The 19746-nt window shown below is 39.0% G+C and overlaps 1 protein-coding gene across 9 annotated transcripts in view; it reads left to right on the top strand.

Annotated features, from left to right (window-relative positions):
- The first annotated feature begins 9637 nt into the window (after window positions 1-9637).
- The window catches only part of LOC142600499 (uncharacterized), a 292390-nt gene continuing 282281 nt past the window's right edge, over window positions 9638-19746 (top strand). For all 9 annotated transcript variants that reach the window (XM_075745329.1, XM_075745332.1, XM_075745330.1 and 6 more), the window contains exon 1: window positions 9638-9658. In XM_075745329.1, coding sequence (XP_075601444.1) covers window positions 9653-9658 — 6 coding nt within the window. In that variant the 5' untranslated portion in view covers window positions 9638-9652. The remainder of the gene's footprint in view (window positions 9659-19746) is intronic.

The raw sequence follows: 19746 nt of genomic DNA, 5'->3' as shown, positions 1-19746 counted from the left end.
TTAATTGAACCTATTTCTTATTTGTTACACAGGTGTTGTGTTTTGCTTTTCAAGTCCAAAGTGACTACGTTATCTTGTGATGCTTGTGAATGTTAAGCCACTGATGTTTGTGGGTGGATTTAGTTATAAAGGCAAGGCTTCAGTCCGAGCATGGTACTGCTAAGAGGTGGACATATGTAACCTTTCCTTTCCTTTGGGGTGGATTACAGTCCTTCAGAAAATATTTGTAATCCACATATCAACTAATGATTGATCAAATAATGCTTGTAATCCACACATTAGCTAATGACCACAGGAGTCTGGGGCCCTCCACGCAAAAGCTCTATGTTTCCCTGGTGATCTTCCTCTTAAGAACTTGGGAGATATTGCTGTTGGTGAAGTATCCTTGACTACAGCATTCTTTTATTTTTCTTGCATAGTAATTTTGACTAGTGGATTTGCATGATCAGGCCTTTCCTAGCCTGGTCTTGGCTGCTTTTTCTCTCTCCAAAGAGAAGCTCACTGGATCAGTAGGATCCGTGTAACACATAATTCCTTCTTGAAATTTCAGAAGTTCTTGCCCTTCTCCCCTTTGAATTGGGAATGCAGTAATTAGGTCTGAGGTAATCCCTGCAGCTCTCATGATGCATGGTCTGTGGCTGGATGTGTTCAACAAAAAAATATAGACTATCTTTTGCTTGGAATCAACATACCTGGGTCATCTCCCACAGAGTTTGTCTGACAGCTCATAAAAATTCCCAATAAAGAATATTCCACAGCCTCTCTAGGTACCCTTTCCAGTACTTCATAACCATTATAAATAGATATTTTGAGAAAACTTTGCTGCAAATTAAGCCAAATTCTCCCCAAGCTGTTCCAAGTGCATATGGAAAACATTGATCACCATTGTCTCTGTAACTGCTTCTTACATATTTGAAGGCTGTCATCATGTCTCTGCTCCCCTTTCTCCTCCCTGGTCTCCTCCAGAGTAAACAAGACCAATTCCTTCATCCTTTTCTCATGCTAGCCATTTTTCTGGTCTCACAAATTTGCCTTGATTGCTCCTACGGCATGGTGCTGAAAACTTGACTCAACTCTACATTTGAGTCCTCACCAGAACTGAGCAGAGCAGCGCAATTATTCTTACAAGCCAAAATTGTTGAATCAAAACCAGTTTGTTCAAATATTGTGATGCTGTCAATTGTGTACCAGTGTAGGCTCAAGTTGATAGTGAGGGCCAATAAAAATGTCTTTTTATTTTTAATTACAGAAGCAACTAAACAATTAAATGGAGGTAAAAATATTAATGTTCAATTTGAAGAAATTATGAATGATGGCTACTTGGGTCCTTCTGAGGTCAAATGAAACAGGAAGATGTACTGTATTTCTGAAGACAGAATGAGATGCAAGAATGTACTTTTCTGATACGCAGCTTCACATTCCTAAAGGCACTGGACTCCACAAGTTGCTGTGTTCTCTATGTGGCGTTTGTTAGAAATGGACATTGCAGTTTACCAGACATTAAACACATATGAGCATACTCACAAGCTAATTTGATGAAACATCTGTGTGCATATGTGTATAACAAACCATGGAAGGAATTTTTCCTATAAAAGATAAGTGCAACTCTGTAGATCGCTTTTTATTATCTTTTTTCAAAGTACTGAAGTGTTTTTGAAAGGAAAAAAAAAAAAAGAGGAACAGAAAGTGAAATGGATGTTTATTTTTTAGGCTGTTTAATAAAAGAGCAGGATTTTCCAGTTGTGCAAAGCACCACTTTATGAAAAGCCTGACTGTTGATCACCTAATTTAATGTGTGAGGAGAGCCAGCATTAGTTTACAGTATTATTTAAGAGGAAATGATTTAGAGCATGATGTCAGGTTCCTGTTCTTCTTTGAAAGTGCAGAGACAACTTTTTAAATTTGCCTAAATTTATGCTTCTAAATCTACGTTTAGAGATCTTAAATCTTGAGGGGTGATGGGTTTTGAGGGTTTGGGGTTTTGGCTTTTTTTGGCAAGCTAAGACATCCAGTGACTTGAGTGTGGATGTTAGTGGAGGCTGTATGTTCTTTTCATGTTATTACACAGGGCCCCTTTTAAAGTGCCTGAAAGTGGATTTTGGTCTGCCAGATCTGAAAACTGAGTGCTAAGCTACAAAATAGTAGGAGCTGTTTTAAAAACTTCATTTACATGCACGATGTTTGTTCTGGCAAGTTCAGCATCTTCACGCGAGCAAAGGATACGACATCCGTCTCAATCTTAACATCATCTTAATTCAGGGAAGTGCTGAAGTACATGCCTACCAATAGGAAAATACTTAAATAAGTGTCTCTCCTGGGGAGGTATGCTGTCCTGAATTCAAGCCTACAAAAATACCTTAAGTAATTTTTTATTTTTTTTAAGGCCATCACCATTTTATATTGTTTCTTTTATTTACATGAAATAGCACATTGCAAGAAGCTGATCCATTTTACTAAAGTTTGTGACATTAATCAATGTGAAGATGGCCTGATAGAAAAAGCCATCAGTATCTTTGTGAGAAGTGGTTTCAGGTGGAACTGAGGGCATCACAAATGTACATGGCCTTTATGTTTATTGTCTCAAAGAAAAAAAAGTCACATTATCCACCTGTTTCACCTATTGCTCATTAAAATTATCTTAGTGCTTTGATAACTCATTGAGCATCAAGTCCTTCTTTCGTGACTGCTGTAGTATTTAAGAGTCTGATGCTGTTACCAGCTTGTCCTCCTATTCAGCCCCACATGAAGAGCGGGAAGGATGTTCTTTGGTACCGATTTCTTCACATCAAAATCTTTTTGAGGAGCAATGTAGGGTTTCCATTATCCTATTTTTTTTCTATACAGGGGAAAAACAGTGAAGCCAAGAGATTTTTGGGTCGGCATAGCTTTATCACAGTTGTGCACACGATCTATTTCCATTGGTGTGATGAGGGAAAAAGGGGTTTATTGTTGCATTTATTTTGTCATCACGGAGAACTCTCAATCAAGAATGGAGAGGAGATTTTATGCTTCTCTCAGCCTGCTACAGTTTTAGAAATGGTGCTGCAGAGGTACCAAGCAAGTCTATTTAGTTGCATAAAGGATTCTGGGAGTGAAAAATATCTTTAAAGGGAAAAGAAATGGATGACAGCCCAGTTATAGTCCATACCAAAAAAGTGTATCTGAACAGATTTCTTTTTGGTTTTTATTTGTCTTTAAAAGTTGTTATTATTCCACATCTCTCTTTCTATGAATCATTCAGTAATGTTAAACAAATTCCCAAGAATGAGTAAATATTACTCACCTCTTTCCTGATTCAGGTAGCTGCATGGGTGGACAGGTGGAGGCAGGTTAGACTGTAGACATTGCTGTATTTTCAGTATATCCTTTTAGCTGACTAGAGTTTTCCTTCTAATCCCCTGAACAGATCAACCACATGCAGACCAAGGTAGAATTGTTATCCAGACATTTACCACGTGACCAAAAAAACCTGAAACAACACCCCCCCCCAAACCCGATCAAATTAGACCACTTGTTTCACATGGGGTAGTACACATTTCAGATGGATGACTCACTTGGGTATAGGCCTGCATGATAACACCAGATTTCTCACACCCTACAAAACAGGATGAAAGCATCAGAAAGTGAAAAGGCATTTTTCTTTCCTCCACTCCAAAAGGGAAAGCACTACTGTGCTTGTTTTAGCAAACAATACTAAAACCATACTGTAGTTCAGAGGTGCTAAGTGTCCAACTAGAGAAATGTATCACCTTTGAATAAGAAGGAACCTAGACAGTATGTCATCCTTTGCTCCTGGTACAACTCTCCTAAAACCCTGGCCTGATGTTAATGCTTTTTCATATTATGTCTGTCTTGTTCTCCAGGAAGTTATTTTCAACAAACTCAGTCCTGTGGTGTGGGCTTTTATAGTCGAATTCTCTTCTATACTTAAACCCTTTTCATCCTTTCCCTGCCACTTCTGTTCTGTGTGGCTTTGTGCTATATTTCTCTACTGTAATGCTGGAACATCTAATTAAGATAGCTTGAATAGCTACTTGAATAAAAATTTCATGTTTTGGGAGAGTTCAGACTGTTTGCGTCAGTTCCAGCCTTCTAAAAAGATCAAACCCTCTGACAAAAATTAGACTTGGGTTTGTGCTCTGGGTTCAAACATCCTTTAAATGTCAGGACCATAAAGATGTGTTGATTAGCCTAATATTCATTCCTCAAGTGGTGGCAGGGCACGGACAGAGGGTCATTTGCTTTATAGTGTGTATGTGTCTGTGGAATATGTGCGCAGTTTGGCAAAGCTAGACTGCTGTTTCCCCCCCGGAACGTTCTTGAGTAGTAAATGTCTTCATCTTCCTCTAATTTGTTTTTTGTAAAGAGTTTTTGGATGCTTTTGGGTAAGATGTGCCACGTTTTAAAATAACTGCTATTTACTAGCATGTCTAATAATCAAAACGTTACTCAAAAGCTCCTTGGAGGCCATTTGTTATAGTGGCTACGCAGAATGCTTCTGGATTTGTTTGCTCTAACCTCTTTATTTAGGCCATCTGATAAAATCCTCATATAACCTACAGTCAAGAACAGTTTAAGACTTGGTTACCTCTTAAGATGTTCTTTATAGCTTCAGACTTTGGTTCAGGCCTCATACTGAACATAAGGTATTTGCAATAAGCCTGTCTTGCTCACTTGCATCGGTTTACACATAACGTCTTAACCCCATACAGACTATGGATATAAACTGTATTTGGCTTAAGTCAATGCAACCTTCCATCTAGAACTGAATGGGCTGATGGTGAAGCTCCAGACTTCTTATGGTTGCAGTCCTGGTGAGTAAACTGTACATAAAACATGTGAGAGTTCTCAGGTTAACCCTGTTTGCTTTTTTAAATGTAGCTGATGTTACATAAATGGACTCAGCAGTTTATGCTGGATCACTGCGTCAAAACAATGTCAGCAATGCCAAATCTTGACATGTTATTGGAAGACAATGCTTTCTTCCCAAAGGCATTCATATAACTATCCCAAAAGGACGGGTAACAGAGCTATCCTAAAAATATTATTTTTATTATTGTGTTATAAACTATAAATACATATATAATATATATAAAAACTATCTTAAATTAATCATTAAGTCATTCATAACTTCAACACGAGTTACAATTCATTAGGAGATAGGGTGGGGAGGAAAGCATGTAAAAGATGGCTCTTGATTATTTTCCTTTTATATTTAGCACAGTTCCCAGCAGCAATGAATATAGTAACCAAACAAATGAAACCCTGATTGCTCTCTGAAGTATTCTGACAACATACTTCATGAATCCCTCTGTGGGGAAAGTAGCCACCCAGCCACCAGCTAGTGGCTAGGTTTAGTTATATATGAAGATCCTGCTAAACCAGGTTGGTTTGGGCTTTTTTTTGTTTGTTTGTGTGGTTTTTTGTGTTGGTTTTTTTGGGGGGGGTTTATTATTATTTTTAATTTTTGGCACATTTCTTTGTTTTTCTTTGTTTTTCTTGTAAGTACATCATTGCTGGTATTAAAATTTAATATAGTTTATACAATAAAAAACCTTGTAAAACTTTTCTAAATGTGGTGCAGCTTTGATTGCATTTCATGTGGTTTAACATGTTTGAGAGAATTATTTTAAGAAGTTTTACCATTTTAATTAAATGCAGACATTTATAAGTGTTTCATGTCTGAAAGTTTTGTTTGGCTGATGCGAGGTCTGAAACTAAATCAGCCTGGCTATGCCTTATTAACGAACAAAATTTCATATTTATAGTATTCTGACTTTTTGTGTAAGGCTTTATCACTCAGCAATAGGGAAACATGTTCTCGGCAATGCCTTTAGTGACTATAGCTGCCAGCTGTAGCCCACCTCTTCCTGAAGAGTCATGAAATGAGCTGTTGCAGCATGAAAGTTCAGCCTCTCTGCTGGAGAAACCTTCCCCATGAGCTGTTCAGAGTCACTCTTGCTGGCGCGTCTGCCTCGGCACTACTGTCTGCATGGCTCATGGAAGAGCCAAGTGGGCCAGCTCTCATTTTTGGCTTTTAGCCTTATGGAAAGTTGAGGAGAAATCCATGGTCTTTAAGGTGTCTTTCATGTACAGCAGAGGCCAGCGGCAGTTTTGCCTGATTTAACCACCACGGTGACACGCAAGGAACGGTCTAGAGGATGTAGAATAGTGGCAATGGAGGTCACTCCTAGAAAGGTTTGTGATCCTGTGCCATGTGGTGGCTGGCGGATTTTTGTTTTCTTGGCAACTGGCAGTGAGTTTTAAAGCCAGTTGAAGATTTATTTCAATTCCTGCTCTAGGGGTCTCTGAGCACCACCCTGTTGGGACACCTATGGGGAATCCTGAGGAACGGTACTGATGCCCAGTGGAGACACTACTCCAGGAGCAGTGTTACTCATTAGAGAGGAGGTATCCTGTCTCTCTCTGCTGGTTAGATGAGGAAAAGATGAAGACCTCGTTACAGCTCTGAGGAGCAGAGTAGTGGTGGGGGAAAGGGTACGTGATGGCTTCTCAATTTACCTTCATAAAGAGTAAAGGAGCTCATAATTTTGTAATGAGTAAGTAGAGATATCCATCCCCAAAGCAAACAGCACTTCTTAGGACCAAGTTCTGAGCTATAACTCCATGAGCTTTGTGGGTTTTCTGTTTGGTTTTGTTATGGTTGGGCTTTTTTTCCCAAAAGGTGTTAGCTCATTTAAGATGTTTTCAGCAGTTGATAGATGATTTTTCTTTGATTAATGGAGGTAGGGAAACAGTCTGTGAGGAAACTCTCCAGGATTGACTGGAGCTTTCATTGAAAAGGCAGAGAAAACACTTCTACATCCTCTTTTTTTTTCTTTCTTCTTTTTAAATTTTTATTCTTTCCTGAATGTACTGGGAACTTGCCATTTTCTGGGTCAGGAAAAAGACCACAACCAGTTTATTATTATTTTTCCTTTTAATGAAGCTGATTTCTTTTCCCACTATATGCACTTTGCAGTCCACTGATTTGGACAGGAAAATCTGCCCTTGTTAAGAAAAGTATTGAATAAAACAGAGCTGTTCGAATATTTTTGGATATGGGCTATGTTTTTGTTTTGGGTTCTGCTGGAAATGCTACATTAACTTTGCCTCAGGACACTAATTAACAAACTGGCCATTAATTGCTGGTAATAAGGAACTTGTCAGCAGTCATTGTTTCCTTAAACTGCCTAAATTCAAGAGGACAAGTTTAGAAGAAAGTACCTCTGTGAAAGATCCTTGTCTTTCCTCCTAAACAAGAGATACTCCCAGTAAGTGGATGAAAAGGACTTTGGGACTATTTATTGTCAGATACTGCTAGTTTCTGAAGCAACAGGGGTTTGTCTAGAAAGGACCCGTAATGTGATGCTAGAATAAGCTGTTTCCTTGATAACACTTCTTAACTTTGACTGGAAAGAAACCTCACTAAAAATAGTCATGCGAAAGAGTGATTTCATTCCTGAAGATTGAAGTGGTAGCCGTGTATGTATTTCTTGCCTGTCTTCACTTATCTTTTTCCCGTAATAAATGGAATGATGACAGATACATGCCATGACATTACAGCCAGCAATAACAATCGCTGCCATTTATTGTGCAGGCAAAAAGTTGGGCTGAAGTTGGAACAGGTAGCTTAGGCCCCAGGGCATTTGGCGAGAGGTTACAGTGCTCAGCGTTAGGGGTGGAAAAGTATTCTGCTAAACAAAGATGACAGTAATTTTCTGGGAATCCACAGGCAACTTTCTGGGTTTTTTGTATTCTAGAAGCATACAATGCTTCTATTTTCATAGTTTTTTATTTTCAAAAAAGATGTGAAAAAGGATACAACCACAGAAAAAGTTATTTGATTCAGAAGAGTTAGCAGTGGGCTTTTTTGTTCTGTAGGTTATGTAGAGATTTTTAAAATATATTTGATTTCTAGGAAAAAAACCACAACCCAGAACTCTTGAGAATGTGTGGTGTTCTGCTAATGTATTTGCTTTTCTTATGGTGAGCTGAGGAGGCCAGTTTCTAACTTGATTAATGATGACCATCCCTCTTTTTCTCCATTGGGTAACTTTTTTTTTTTTTTTTGTTAGGTTTAAGATCTCCATTTAAACATCTGATGTTTGGAGAATTTTACCTTGACATTCCTATGAGAAGAGGTAGACTTAGATGACCTACAGTGGCATCTTTCAGTCTTTATTTTTCAGTTAAATGAGACTGCACATCAGAAAAGATTTAGTGACCTTATGGTGGCAAAATCAAGATACTTTAAACCTGATAGACTCTTCCAAAGGAGTGTTCATCTCTGTTAAGCCAGATTTGCTTAAATGAGCAATGAGAAACAATAGTCACTTTTGAGAGACTGATTCATGTATTTTAACAACTGCAGCAACAAAGGGAAGAGGCAGTGACAATAACAGTTCCTTATGTTATTTGTAAAAATCAGGCCTACCCAATTCAGCAAGATTTTAAGCTCCCTGAGGAGGCATGGCAGAAGATGAAAACAACATGGTTAGGTTAAACTCTAAAGGCAAAGCTGACTGGAAAATCATATTTTGAAAGAAACCATCAAGGTATTTCTATTAGTGATCAGGAGGAGAATACAGAATATGCTTCACTACATTTACAGATGATGCTAAGCTGGGAAGGGCAGGGAGGCTATATTGGAGAACTTGATTTCAGAATGATGAAAGGCTGTTGTAGTGATTGTTGTAGCTTACAAACTAAACACGAGTCAAATATACGTTGCTGTTGTGGGAGCAGAAGGGAAATTATATGAGGATACTTGAGGGGAAGATTCAGCAAGGCCAAGTGCTGGGTCCTGCACTTGGGTCACAACAACCCCATGAAATGCTACAGGCTTGGGGATGAGTGGCTGCAAAGCTGCCTGCTGGAAAAGGACCTGGGGGTATTGGTCAATAGCCGGCTGAATATGAGCCAGCAGTGTGCCCAGATGGCCAAGAAGGCCAACAGCATCCTGGCTTGTATCAGAAATAGTGTGGCCAGCAGGACCAGGGAAGTGATTGTCCCCCTGTACTCAGCACTGGTGAGGCTGCACCTCGAGTACTGTGTTCTATTTTGGGCTCCTCACTAGAAGAAAGACATTGAGGTGCTGGAGCATGATCAAAGAAGGCAGATGAAGCTGGTGAAGGGTCTAGAGCACAAGTCTTATGAGGAGTGTCTGAGGGAACTGGGGTTGTTCAGCCTGGAGAAGAGAAGGCCGAGTGGAGACCTTATCACTCTCTACAACTCCCTAAAAGGAGGTTGTAGCCAGGTGGGTGTTGGTCTCTTCTCCAAAGTAGCAAGTGACAGGATGAGAGGAAATGGTCTCAAGTTGTGCCATGGGAGGTTTAGGTTGGATATTAGGAAAAACTTCTTCACTGAAAGGGTTACCAAGCACTGGAACAAGCTGCCCAGGGAAGTGGTTGAGTCACTGTCCCTGGAGATATTTAAAAGATGTGTAGATGTGGTGCTTAGCGACATGGTTTAGTGGTTGGACTTGGCAGTGCTATAGGTTAATGGTTGGACTTGATGATCTTAAAGGTCTTTTCCAACCAAAACGTTTGTATGATTCTAAATACTTGGAAGACTGCTGCAAACTGCAAAGAATTTTTTTTTAATATGCCCACATAAGGAGCAATAATGAGTTTATACTGCACAGAGAAATATGAAGGTGAGACATCAGGAAAACTTTTCTAACAGTAAGGATACTGGTGAGTACCTGCAGACTGGTGGAAACTTTGTATTGTCTATAGGCACTGCGGATGCGTTTTCACAACTATGTTGATGAACATCTATTAACAAAAGCATACGTATTGTTGACTTCCGGAGTTATTGTGGATTCATGGGTCTACTGTGGATTGGATCAGGGACTGGGGGAGATTTAGGGTCTCTTCCACCCCTGTGGTGGTTCTGTGTAGTTAAACACCTTGCTGAGCCCAGTCAACTAAGAGGAAAATTATTTCTCTATCAGACTTAAAGCTTTAAAAACAAAACATCTGTCAGTGAAATGGAGGTCCAGAGGGGGACACATGTAAAAACAGACAAGTACTGAGATTTATATTGTAATACAATCACTAACAGCGTTATAATGAATTGGACAGTAGCTGGGGAGTACAAAGTAATGGTTTATGTAGCAGGAGCATCTTTGAGCCCCTTTCTGGAGTTGGGATTCTAGTAGGGATTATACCAAGATATAACAAAGATATAACAAAGAGCTGATTGTGCCTCCAGAAGTTTAAAATCCAGATGAATGACAAGAAACAACATGTGGATGAAGTAAATTGGTAGAATTGGATAGTGGGAGGATGAGCTCATTTACAGAAGAATAGCTATCACCCAATGCATCTCTCTTCTTGGCTGCATGTTACTGGCTGGCAGTGTTTGGTAGGCCTTGTGGCAGAAGCAAGCCTTAAGGTGGGATGAAATCCAAACTAAATAGCTCTTTATTTTGAGCTAAACATACTCTAATCTTATTAAATGTTTATGGGAATTCCGGGGAATTTTAGAGGGATGGGTAAGGGAGCAGTGGGTAAGGCTCAGTAGCTGGATGAGTTCCTGCAGAAACCTGTTTCTACTGCAAAAAAGGGAGCAAGGGGTGGGAAGTGAGTTCCCTGTGCTCACTGGAATGGCACCACCTTTGGTGTTGGTCAGTAAGGGACTTAGATGTGCCCATGTGGTGTGTGTCCTCCTTGAGTGTGCTGTCTGGAGATGGAGGCTTGGATGTGCACTGGTTAAGGTTAATTCACCTCCTTTGTCCCATGCTAGTAAAGAAGCCAATGGCTTGAGTACTGAGACGGTCCTCAGTACCCTTTCTGATTCTCGCACATTCCAAGTTCAGCCTTGGGAAAGTAGTCTGCCTAATTTTTTTATCTCTTTTTTTCATGTTTCTGAAATAATATTACTTTATTAGAGAAGGATTTTGAAGATTGATGAATCACCTGTAGGGTTTTGAAATGAAGTGCTGGGTATTGTTATTGATAAAATTATGAAAATCTGTACCTAAGTATTATATAAATAACAAACACTAATTTGGTGAAACATTTCAGGACTATATGTGGGGAACAGTATTTTTCATTCTACTTTTAGAATTTGCTTTATTTGCATTTCATTTTATTTGTGTTTTTCTTTGGGCTATTTTAAAACCCTTTGGAGTTACACATGATAGGTTGTACATGAAAAGAAGAATTGCATTGGAATATGATTTACCACATTTTTCCCATGCCATGAGTATATGAATTCCTGCTTACATAAGAAAATATTTGAACATAAAAAGCAATAATTTGGAATCAGATTGTACAGGATGAATCATGAGACAAAATCTCATTAGAGATCCAAAAAAATATTCTGGCGTTCCTGCCAGAATGTTTTCATAAAACATTTTTTTCTGAAAAGGAATTACTCAGAAAGTAATAATTAAAAAAAAAAAAAGGCGACCAAAACTAGCAAACTGATTTTGCACTGTGATAGCTTACATATTGTTGCAAGGAAAAGTATATATATTATATGAAGAAAAAAAAATAAAATCCACGTTTACCTTTTCCCTGATATAGATTACTCTTCCAAGGCCTCTTCTGTTCCACAATTAAAGTCCCACTTCTCTTGTTTATGTGATATAAATAGAATTATTGGCTAGCGGAATATAGTAATCTACAGTCTTCACGCTGTTTTTTTTTGTTTGTTCTGTTTTAAAGTCAAAGCTATCCAAACCTCCAGGTCCTTCATGTTTAGTGTGAGCATCACAGGCTGCAAGTTACCAGCTTGTTTTCTCTCTCCTGTTGTGCTCCTGTCCTGAAAGCATCAGCCTGTCTTCACCTTTCAGCCATCTTCTGTGGGAAATGCTGCCTGAGGTTTCCACTCCTAGATTACTCTCGCCAGGATCACAATTTTTAAAAAAATTTGTCAAAACATGCAACTCTACATTTAAAAATCAGTTTTGTAAATTCAAAGCAATTATCTATTTGGCAACTTTGGACAATTCATATTTCGAAAGAAAAATCTAAAAGCTGTTTTTTTGTTTTTAAAAAATTGATAATGTTTTGACAGTACCAGTTGGAATACACAGGCTTTTTTCTTGCTTGTGGGAAAGGTCTGATATTTCAATTTTTCAGTACAACTTTTTGAGATCTTAAACATTCTAGAAACACAGGAAATCTGTTTTCCACTCCTACATGCAGAGGCACAAACCTGTGGCTATATAACACCTTATTTATTGAAAAAAAGGCCCTATATTAGTATAGTGTTGTCTTACCAGTGTATGTACAAATAGCTACCTGAAATTAAGTAGTTAATGGTTAGTATCTTTGAGCTAGGAGCTAAGAAAAAGCTACTGTCCTCTTAGGAAACATGCTGTGTTGTCAACTTAAATGGCAAATGGCAGCCCCTCTGGTTCACTTTTCTATAGGGGTGCTACATATGGAGGACATTAGAAAGTTCCTAAATCTAAGGGCACTCAAAGGTCTGTATGGTTTATTTGTGCTTTGGGGATTTTGGGGTCTTTTTTTTGGTGGGGTGTTGTTTGTTTGTTTTGTTTTTTGGAGTTTGTTTATTGGGTGGGGCGTGGGGTGGTTGTGATGGTTTTGTACAGTAAGCATATTGATCTTCAACTTCTTTATTTTTGTTGCACTGTCCATGAACATGTCTCCTTCTGTATTCCCCCAAATAACTTTTGGATCCACTGGCTTACTTCAGACAAGCTTGACAGAGGAGTTAAGACACTGGTAAGACCCTGTCAATGTTCCCACCAGGGAAAGGGCAGTGGTATGAGCTTTCCCACAGAACACATCAGAAACGCTACGATCATGGGAGAGAAAGGAATTGGAGCTTACATCTAAGTAGCTATTTGAACTTTCTACAAGAAAGAAATGTGTAGGTGAGGCTTCATTTTCTCTAGTGCTCATAAACTACTTGTGTCAACCATTCCTTTTTTTTTAATTTTTTTTTTTTCCTAATCTCCTGTAAGTATAATAAAACCTGTTTGCAAGCAAGCCGACTCCAAAGTAAAATCTTCCAGAGTGACCTGGCAAGAACAGGGATGCAATATAGGGAATATAGTGGAAACACAGTGAAATAGCAAGGTGTCTGTGCAGCGGGAAGGTGGTTGCTTGGAGAGCACAGCAAGGGGCTGACGTTCATCCAGCGCCGCAGACTGCCCCGGGACACCGAGCTGGCTACGAGCGCCTTCATGCCAGCAGGCAGCCTAGAGCTAAGTAAGTGGCCTGGGAACGGCTATATCCGCTTTTATGTACGTTTTCTTCATTTGAGAGATTATATTATGAAGCCAGAGGGAGTGCTTCAGGCAGAATATATAAATTAACTGGTTACTGAACTGTGTAGGAGGGACTGAAGTGCTGGAAAGAGAAGCTTACAATAAAATCTCCGTCTGTGCGCTGCAGAAAGGCGTTTGAGCTGCCCAGGTCAAACCTCACGCACTATTTCCAGGAGACAAAGGTGGTGGCCTAGGACGTCTCTGGAAGGTTGGACCACTGAAAATAGAAACTTGGCTCACAACGCTGTTTTTCAACGATTGCATTAATGTAAGATTTCCAACTGACATGGGTGGAAGATTTAGGATATGAATCCAAAGACGCTCCCAAGCTATCCCAGAGTTTGGAAGCAGAGTTTGAATACAAGTCCATTACAAAAAAGCAAGTTTGTAGAACTCAAATCCTGTTCAAGCTATCAAGTGTCCTCCAAAATTTAGAGGTATTTGGATCAAGCATTTTGGTTACGATCCATCTCTAATTTTCACCAAATGTTCTGAATGTCTAAATCCCCTTTTGCTCATACTTTTCCTTCCTGACTGTATTTTCTTTCTTATTCTTGTCTGTTTAAAAACGTCAGTCAGGGTTTTACCAGGGAGTTTTGTTACTTTTGAATGCTCTTAATTTTGTCATCTGCTCCTTTTTTCTTCTTTTTTTTTTTTTTCTTCCTCCCCCCCCTTGTAATCTGTTTGACAAATTTATTTTGTTCTGCAGTTGCTGTTCCAAGGAGTAAGGAGCAGTAGCTTTTAGTCAAGTCACCTGTACATTCCATTACACTATCTGCTCATAACCAGACACAGTAAAAATATTGTTTGTGCTTTATGCTACCAAAAAGTTTGTGGTTTTTTTTAATTTCAAAATATCCAAGTGCATTCTTGTAGAAGTTGGAGTCATCTTGGGCTGTTTCTCTTGAGAATTTTGTAGCTCCGATGACAATATGGATGGATGATATGAAAAATATTCTGACAAAAATAGTCTGAAGCAGAATTCATGGCAAGCAGGATTTTCAACAATATTTAGTAGCTTGCCTCTGTGTGTGTAAGATGTGTGTTTATAATGGAGCTTAGTTCATTAATTGATAGTTTTATTACCTATAAAGGCCATAAATCACCTCAGCTAGAGGGTTAGAAATATACTAGTCTTTTAACCCAGTGCATAATTTTTAGTAGCAGTCTAAGCAGTGTGAAGACGCAGGTCATTGCAGTGAAGATAACAGGAATTTCCGATGATACGTTGCTGTAGCTTTTACACAATGGATCTGAATACAAAAAGCAGTAGAGAAATATGTATATTCTTTTCCAGACTTTTCTACAGGTAACAAAAAGGGTGAACAACCTTAACTTCATGGGCACAACTGTAGCAATATAGAAGTAAAAATGGGCTGATACTGCTTTTATTCAGCCATACAATGACAAATTCAATATTAATATATTAATGTATATCTGTATATGTATTGGACTCTTTCTCCTGGTACTGGGCAAAACACCTGCAATACTTTCTTATCAAGATAGAGAAAGTGGTTTTTTTTTCCTTTTTTTTTTAAATTTAAATACACTATTTTTAACTCTAGATGCTTGAAGAAGTTGAAAGTCTGTTCTTTGTCACAAATAAGGTGATGACTGCTAAAACTTAAAGAAGTGACAAATTAAAAAAAGAGGTGAAGAAATGAGGAGAAATATCTTTGTGTCTTAGTATCACTTTTTGCTTGTAATAACACTTACTAATACCTTATTAGCATAGAGATTTTGGTTATGTTTGCACAGTCATCCAAACTTGTTTGGGATCTTCCAAGTTGAGCAGTGTAAAGTATGTGCATAAACCTTTTCTTTGCTTTCAGAGGATATTACTAAGTTTGTATAGTCAAGTACTCAGTAGGAAATGCCATTCTGTAAGACTGTCAGCATGTGTCCTGGCTTTCAGCTGCGATAGAGTTAATCTTCACAAGAAGCTGGGAGGGGACACAGCCAGGACAGGTGACCCAAACTAGCAAAGGGGTATTCCATACCATATGGCATCGTGCTCAGCATATAAAGGGAGCTGGCTAGGGAGGAGGAGTTGCTGATTGGGGACGGGCTGGGCATCAGGCTCCGGCACTGAGCAAATTGCATTGTGTATCACCTGCTTTGTATATTCTAGGTATTGTTGGTATTTTCTTCTTCCTTCGCTGTCCCAGTAAAATGTCCTTATCCCAACCCACAAGTTTTACCTTTTTCTTCCTATTCTCCTCCTTGTCCCACGAGGAGTGGAGCAAGTGAGTGAGCCTCGTGGTGCTGAGCTGCTGGCTGGGGCTAAACCACGACAGCATGAACTTAAGGTCAGTCCCTTATGTATCTATATTGATACTTAATCACACAGTCACATGCTTCTCTTTTCTACATAATTTTTGCACTATTCAGGCCATGGGATGGAGAATGTTCTTGGAGTTTGCAGTTAATCATGTGGGGTTTTTTTTGTTATTGTTCAGAGTAATTTCCTGCGTTCAGGTTGTGCTTCAATTATTGAATTGTTAATTTCCTCAAAAGTGTGGGTGGTTTTGGTGTGTATGTTTTTTGTTATTTTTTTTTTTTTTTAAATCTTATCAGTCCATTTTCAAATTGTTTGAAGGACTCTTTTCTCACTAAACGAGTGAAACAAAGGAAATGTTATCTCTCATTTGCATGCTGGAAACTGATGTGCAGAGAGATTAAGCTACACGTATCCATTCATTTTTAGGGAAATCTCAGATGCGCAGGACTTGATTTCTTTTCCAAGTATTTGCTTGATCTATGCAACACAGGATAGCTGCAGTCATATATGACCAGCACTTACGTAATTCAAAAATCCACATTCAAGTTAGACATCCGGAAAATGAGTTAAACAGAACTTGTGACTATCCCAGACAAGCTACATCTAAAAGGCTTATCTGATATTTAAAATGCCTGTAATTTGAGTGGCTTTTTGTGGGGATCACAAAAGGCATATCCTTGGAGCTATAGCAAGAAAGGTTACTAAACTTCTATCTTGTCAAACATGACCTAAACAATTTCTTTCTGCATCCCCCTAAAAGTTGTTATGTTTTTGGAAATAGCCAAGCCCTTTTTATTGAAATGAAGAATAATATATAATTCAGCCCACAGAAGAAAATAGTAAGCAATTCAAGCAATTGTAATTTTTCAGACACAGAAGCAAAGAAAGACAGGATTGTGCATGAGGCTGCAGTGAACAAATGCTAACAGAAGGGGATCTGATTGCAGTGCCTGCAATAGTAGACTAGTCTCAGAAGTCACCTGTCTCAATAGCAATAGTGAGCGTAAAAAGATTAGTAGATTGTACTGCAAATATTAAGAGAGAAAGAAGGGATGCTACACCTCTCTTTTCACTGTGTTCAGACAGGAATGAGTAGATTGATTGCTGAGGCAGCTCCTGCATTTTTGTGTAGGCCTGCAAAACTTCTCTGCCAGTTGATAATTGATCTGATTGCAGAGATTACAGCACTATGCACAGGGCCATTTGGGCAAGGCAGGTCAGCAAGTTGATTCCTTGAAGGCTACCAAAACTAGAAGTTTGCTTCAGGTCTGGGAAGCTTGCTGGGAGAAAAATTACACGGGGAAAATACCACATTTATTTGCTCCCTGTTACTTTGACATCACATAGTCTCCATTCCCAAATGCAATTGCATTGAGCTGTGAGGGTTGGCAAACAGAAAGAAATGAAATGCCAAACCCCGAACAAAGCTGGATTCTTTCCTCTTCCTATCTCACCTGGCATGACAGGAGTTCCCCAGCACGTGTACAGAGCCTGTGCTTGAGAGGAGGCACAAGTGCATGCTGTTGCAATGTGGGAAGCAAACCCAGTTGCGTGCAGGAAGATTGAAATCTGGCTTATCCTCCTTTTTATGCTTAGAAATTCTGGAAGGCAAAACTAATGTTAACTCGGGCTTGCCTTTTCAGACACAAAGCTTACCTGTGAAGTGGACCTGGTTCCATTTCAATTTTGGGATTTGAGTAATTTAATTGACTATGATAGGAAACTGGAAGGGGGAAGGGAAGTATTCCTGTTGCCTAGAATCCCGTTTCAACACAGGAACTGAGCTGATTAACTTGCCAGTTTCCTTCCTCCAACCTCTCAGCAGACATTCAGACAGCAAGGGCAGAGTTTTGCCTGCTTCGGCAATGTTCTCCCCGTCTCTTGGTGCGTTTTGTTACAAACTTAGCTGAAAACCTACTGTCAACAGTGGTTTACCACAGAAGACTGGATTTCTAAAGGAAAGGTAGTTTTGGAAGAAAAGACACATTTTTCTACGGACAAGCTAGCCTTTTGGTGGAAAATCTGGATTCTAAATGGCTGAGATTTGAGAACAGTGGCATCTTTAAAAAAAAAAAAGGCTGTCCAGCAACAAGCTAATCTATGCTTCTAAAATATGGAAAAAATATGTAATTAAATACTTATTTGAAGAAAATACAGAGTTTTGGCTTGCTGAGGAGAGAGATCTAAGAATCAATTTTTTTTCATTTAGAGTTCGCTTGAAGTTAGAATTGCTCTTGTTGTCTAAAGTCCCGAACTAGAGAACCTTTAACAATATGAAGAACTTCAAGCATGCAATGTCAAGGTTTTAATTACCTCTTAGAAATTAAGCTGAGTTTATCAGGCAAATAAATAAAAAAGAAAGCACGTCCCACAATAGAAACTAATAATTTTTGTGTGTGTGTGTGTCTTCTTTTAATACAGTGTGAACTCTTATGCTATCATGACTTTGCCATTGTTTAGGAATTGTAAAATTATTTCCATAGAGGTTTCACAAATTATGAGAATGCCATGATAATATCAGAATTCCTGGTGTTGCTTAAATTTCTCAGCTCCCTAATGTTTTAAACGTGTATTTAACGTAACAGAAGGCACAAGAACAGTGGCCTGTTCAAAGTACTGAAGACTGACAGAACAGTAGTCCTCTTTGCTCCAGGTAGCTCCTATAAGTAGCACCATGCTGTTATACAGTGACAACCCAAAATAACACAGCTGAAAGTTGTGTTATTGCATAATCTATTATGTGGCATATTTTCTAGAGCGTATAGTTACTGAAGTGGTCCCTTCAGGCTCACTGTTACCATCTACAGTTTGGTTTTGTGGTGCTAGATGTCAGTTTGCTAATGCCTTTCAGAAAATAGAGAAGCTATTTGATGCGGTTTAAATCCACTGGGTCATCCTTGGATATTTCTAGGCTTACGCTCTCCAGAGGCTGTGATGTCTGCCTGGAGTTTCTCAACAGCAACTAACTCTGCATACTCTAATATTGCTTTTTACCTCCTCTGAAGAGGGTTGGATCTTAACTTCTATAAATATCTGATATTATTTCTGAGTTGGGGTATCTTCACACACACTGCCCCCCTATTTTGGCCAGGTTTGAGGTTCAGCTGCATATGAGGATGAGGGATGTATGTTGCGAGAATGTCTCATTTTGGAATGTCTTAATTTGGAATAGACCCCAAGATAACTTTTTTCTTTAAATTAAATGTATATATTCTTCATACAGAGGAAATGCAACAACCTATGATTAATGAGCAGCTTTTCACAAGAATTAATATAATTCTGAAGTTCTAACCCATTAAGTATAATCATTAAGGAATGTCTGAATAAATAAACAAATAAAGCCAGCTTTATTCTACTCCTTTTGTAACATCTATGATTCTAAGTGCCTGACTCTACATGTTTTCAGTGGATTTTGGCAGGTGTAGGGTTACCTGTGGTCATGATACATGGTGATTAAAAAAATAATAATAAAAAAAAAAAAGTAGGGCACGTGGACACTCTACTACCTGCATGAATGATCTCAGGACAGAGAAACATATGGCAAGCTTCTGGAGGCTTTGTAAAAGCTCTTGATGACTGTGGCATACAACATAGGAAGACAAATGTAGGGGGAAAAATCCACAAAATGTGAGCTTTAATTGAAAGCTTTATCACAAAGGTCAAGGCTAAAAATGCATAGTCAGCCATAACTCTGGAAGTTTTCTTCCCAATGCTTGCTTTTATATTAAAGATGATGTTAGCTATATTCACTTCTACTGCTTTTTAATACACAATCACAATAGTCAGCTGCTACAGGCCTTATCCTGCTATGTACGTTACCAAATATGTTTATTTGCTAATGTAAGCAAACCTAATGAAGCTAACAGGACACTGATTTACAGTAGTGATCAGCTTGATATTCTCATTCTGCTTGCACATGGGGAGGCACTGCCAGCACAACATCAGCTGCTTGCAAGTTAATCCCTGCCTGTATCCCTCTGCCAAGGGCAAAACTGCCTCTACTCTTCCTAACCCCATCTTGTAAAGCGGGCTCATGATGTGATTCACTTTGTGGTGGGATCGCAGTTTGACTCATGCTTCTCCAGTCCCACTGTGGTCATCTCAGACCGGGGAGTGAGGGAACACGTGTGGTTAGAGAAAGGAAGAAGAGCCAAGAGGTCCATCTGCCCTGACAGCGGATGAGCTGTGTGAGCTGCTGGAAAACGTCACCTCC

This window comes from Balearica regulorum, chromosome 2, assembly GCF_011004875.1.
Source record: "Balearica regulorum gibbericeps isolate bBalReg1 chromosome 2, bBalReg1.pri, whole genome shotgun sequence".
Taxonomy (NCBI): domain Eukaryota; kingdom Metazoa; phylum Chordata; class Aves; order Gruiformes; family Gruidae; genus Balearica; species Balearica regulorum.
This window is presented reverse-complemented; position numbering and strand designations above follow the sequence as displayed.